The following is a 3,155-nucleotide window of genomic DNA, read 5'->3' on the forward strand; positions in this document are numbered from 1 at the left end:
CAGATGGAATCCTGTTCTCCTGGCCTTGTTTAGATTCTAAGATACTTTCTCAGAACCCAAGGACTGACCCTTTGTATAGGTGGCAATTAATTCATAAAGACTTCAAGGCAACAAAAGAATTGTGTCATTCATTTTATTTGTGAAGTGATTTTTTAATTATTGTTTTATCTTCCAAGAACCAGTTTCCAGATTATAAAGCACGCTATAAATACGGTAAATAGATTACCACTTTAAAACATTAAAACCTGTCACTCTTTAATTTGCTGCAAAGCTTAATTCAGCCTCCACTTTCTGCAGGAAGCCTTTGCCAATCTTCCTAATATCCCATCTGCTAGTGTCCACCCCTCCTCAATAGTTTATATTTGTTTTAGTTTACAAGTAGTCATACATAAATGTTGTCTTCCTGATAAAAGATATTTACCTTGCAAATAAGATATTTACCTGGACTTAATCACTTTTGACTTTATACCCCCACATCCCAGCATAGGGTCTGGGACAGAGTCAGTACTTAATAAATCTCCATTGAACACTGCACACACACACATACCCCATATATGTATATATGCATATGTTATATGCTATAAATTGTATTATATAATAGATAATATAATACTATATGTAGTATAAGCATATATGTGTGTGTGTATAGTATAAACATAAATGTTGTCTTCCTGATAAAGATATTTTCCTTGCAAACCTGGACTTGATGACTTTTGTTTTTATATCCCCACATCCCAGAATAGGGTCTTGTACAGAGAAGGTATTTAATAAATCTCCACTGAATACTACACATACACACACATACTATATAGTATATATATACACAGTGTATTATACAATACTATATATATAGCATAAACACATATACATATATACATATATGATTGATTAATGAATTTAGTCAGGACTTTTCATTTAGAACTTTATTTGGGCACCATGCACTACCAATATCAAGTAACTATCAATGTGTCTATATATTTATATTTATTCTAGGTAATCAAGTCAATTTGTTTATGATTATTAAGGAAACATGTCACTTTCACTTGGAGAAATATTGAATTAAGATATCAATATCTATCATCTCTGTCTATATACATACATATATGAACAGATACACACATCCATGTGAGTATATAATGTGTAGATCTATACCTTTCTGTTGATATAAACATGTTTATATTATATTTGTGTGTAGATCAATTGATAGCCCTATTTATATAAAAGATAAATAGCTATAGATTGATATTTTTATGTAGATATATTTATACATAGATATTTATAAAATATAGAGGAATGACAACTCATTATCATATATATTTAAATAAATATATTAAGTATATTTTAAAAGTCAATTTAAATAAATATAGATACATGATAGCTAGATAGCTACACATAATGATAAAATATGCATATTAGTTTAGCTATAGATCTAGACAAAGATAATCATAGATAATATAAAGATAGGGAAATGAGAGAGAGGTAAGAGAAAGAAGGAAAGAAAGAGGGATAAAGTGAGAGTAGCCACAAAACAGAAATTCTTTAGTGAATAACAGAAGTGGTAGTTTTTAGTTGACACCAGGCCATTGGATGCAGCTTGCAGCATGAGAGATTTGCCTGGGGCTTAGTATATATGATATAAAAAGCCAAAAGAACACTATAATGGATTACAGGATGTTAGACATGAAAGTACCATTTGAAAAGAGAATATTTAAATTGGAGAACATCTTATAACATTGAATATAGAATGTTATAATTGAAACTTAGCTTAGAGAATATATTAACTGAAAGTAGAAGAAACTGAAATCCACCGAGTTTAAATGACCATTCACTGTTTCCGCAGATGGAACATACAGAAAGAATGACAACAGCAAATTTTACTAATGTGATAGGATTTATTCTTCTTGGATTTTCAGATGACCCTAATCTACAAGGGTTTCTGTTTGGGATTTTCTTAATCATCTATCTGAGCATTCTTGTAGGAAATGGCCTCATCATTGTCATAACCAAGACTGATTCAGCTCTCCAAACACCGATGTATTTTTTCCTTGGGAACTTTTCATTTTTGGAAATTTGTTATACCTCAGTCACCCTCCCCAAAATGCTGATGGATCTTTATACCAAGAATAGATACATTTCTTTCCTAGAATGTGCTGTGCAACTTGGTTTCTTTCTTATTTTTGGACTCACTGAGTGTTTTCTGTTGACTGTCATGGCCTATGACCGCTACGTGACTATTTGCAAGCCTCTCTACTATTCTCTCATCATGAACCACAACATGTGTGTCTGCTTGGTGATTGCCTCTTGTATTGGTTCAATTCCTGGTCAGATAGGACAGACATGTCAGATTTTCTCTCTTCCCTTCTGTGGCTCTAACAAACTCAATCATGCTTTCTGTGACATCACTCCACTACTGGAGGTGGCCTGTGGGGATATCTCTATGAATGAATATGCCATTTATGCTGGTGTCGTGCTCTTTGGCATGGCGCCCTTTCTGTTGATACTTACATCCTACGTCAGAATCATCACCAGCATCCTGAAATTGCAATCTGCCAAGGGGAGGCACAAAGCCTTCTCCACTTGCTCCTCCCATCTCATAACAGTCTCATTATTTTTTGGGTCTGGTATTATTATGTATTTGCGTCCCAAGTCCACTCATTTTGCAGGAACAGATAAAGTACTTTCTCTTTTCTACAATATGGTGACCCCAATGTTCAACCCCCTGATATACAGTCTGAGAAACAGGGATGTCATTGTAGCAATGAAAAAATTTCTACCTGTCTAGTCTTGTGAAACAAATAGTTAAATTTAATACAGATTCTCTTTCTTTTCCATTAGTCTCATGATTCCTATTTTTTTAAAGGTGTACTTTCAGTTTTTTTTCCTGTTATCTGTCTTTGAAAACTTTTTATCGTTTCTAGTTAATAATCTCTAATTATGGAATATTTCATTCCTATTTCCAGAATTGTCATATGTGCCTACATACCATTAAAATGCAAATTCCATTCATCTTCAGTGTTTTCCTATGAAAGTACTGTCTATCTTCTTGAAGAAAAATATTAATGTTATTGTTTAGTAATCTAAATAAGATCATGTACAATGCAATGTACATGCAATCAAATTAACAAACATTTACTGAATAATAAAAGCTAGGAATT

The 3,155-nt window shown here is 32.6% G+C and overlaps 1 protein-coding gene across 1 annotated transcript; it reads left to right on the forward strand.

Annotated features, from left to right (window-relative positions):
• The first annotated feature begins 1,837 nt into the window (after positions 1–1,837).
• On the forward strand, positions 1,838–2,782 carry LOC138163539 (olfactory receptor 10AG1-like). The gene has a single exon (XM_069090991.1). The coding sequence runs from the start codon at positions 1,841–1,843 to the stop codon at positions 2,780–2,782; it is 942 nt and encodes a 313-aa protein (XP_068947092.1). The 5' UTR covers positions 1,838–1,840.
• The last annotated feature ends 373 nt before the right edge of the window (positions 2,783–3,155 follow it).

This window comes from Petaurus breviceps, unplaced genomic scaffold (genome assembly GCF_028583685.1).
Source record: "Petaurus breviceps papuanus isolate PSGF00001 unplaced genomic scaffold, PetGlider_PUasm1.0 188, whole genome shotgun sequence".
Classification (NCBI taxonomy): domain Eukaryota; kingdom Metazoa; phylum Chordata; class Mammalia; order Diprotodontia; family Petauridae; genus Petaurus; species Petaurus breviceps.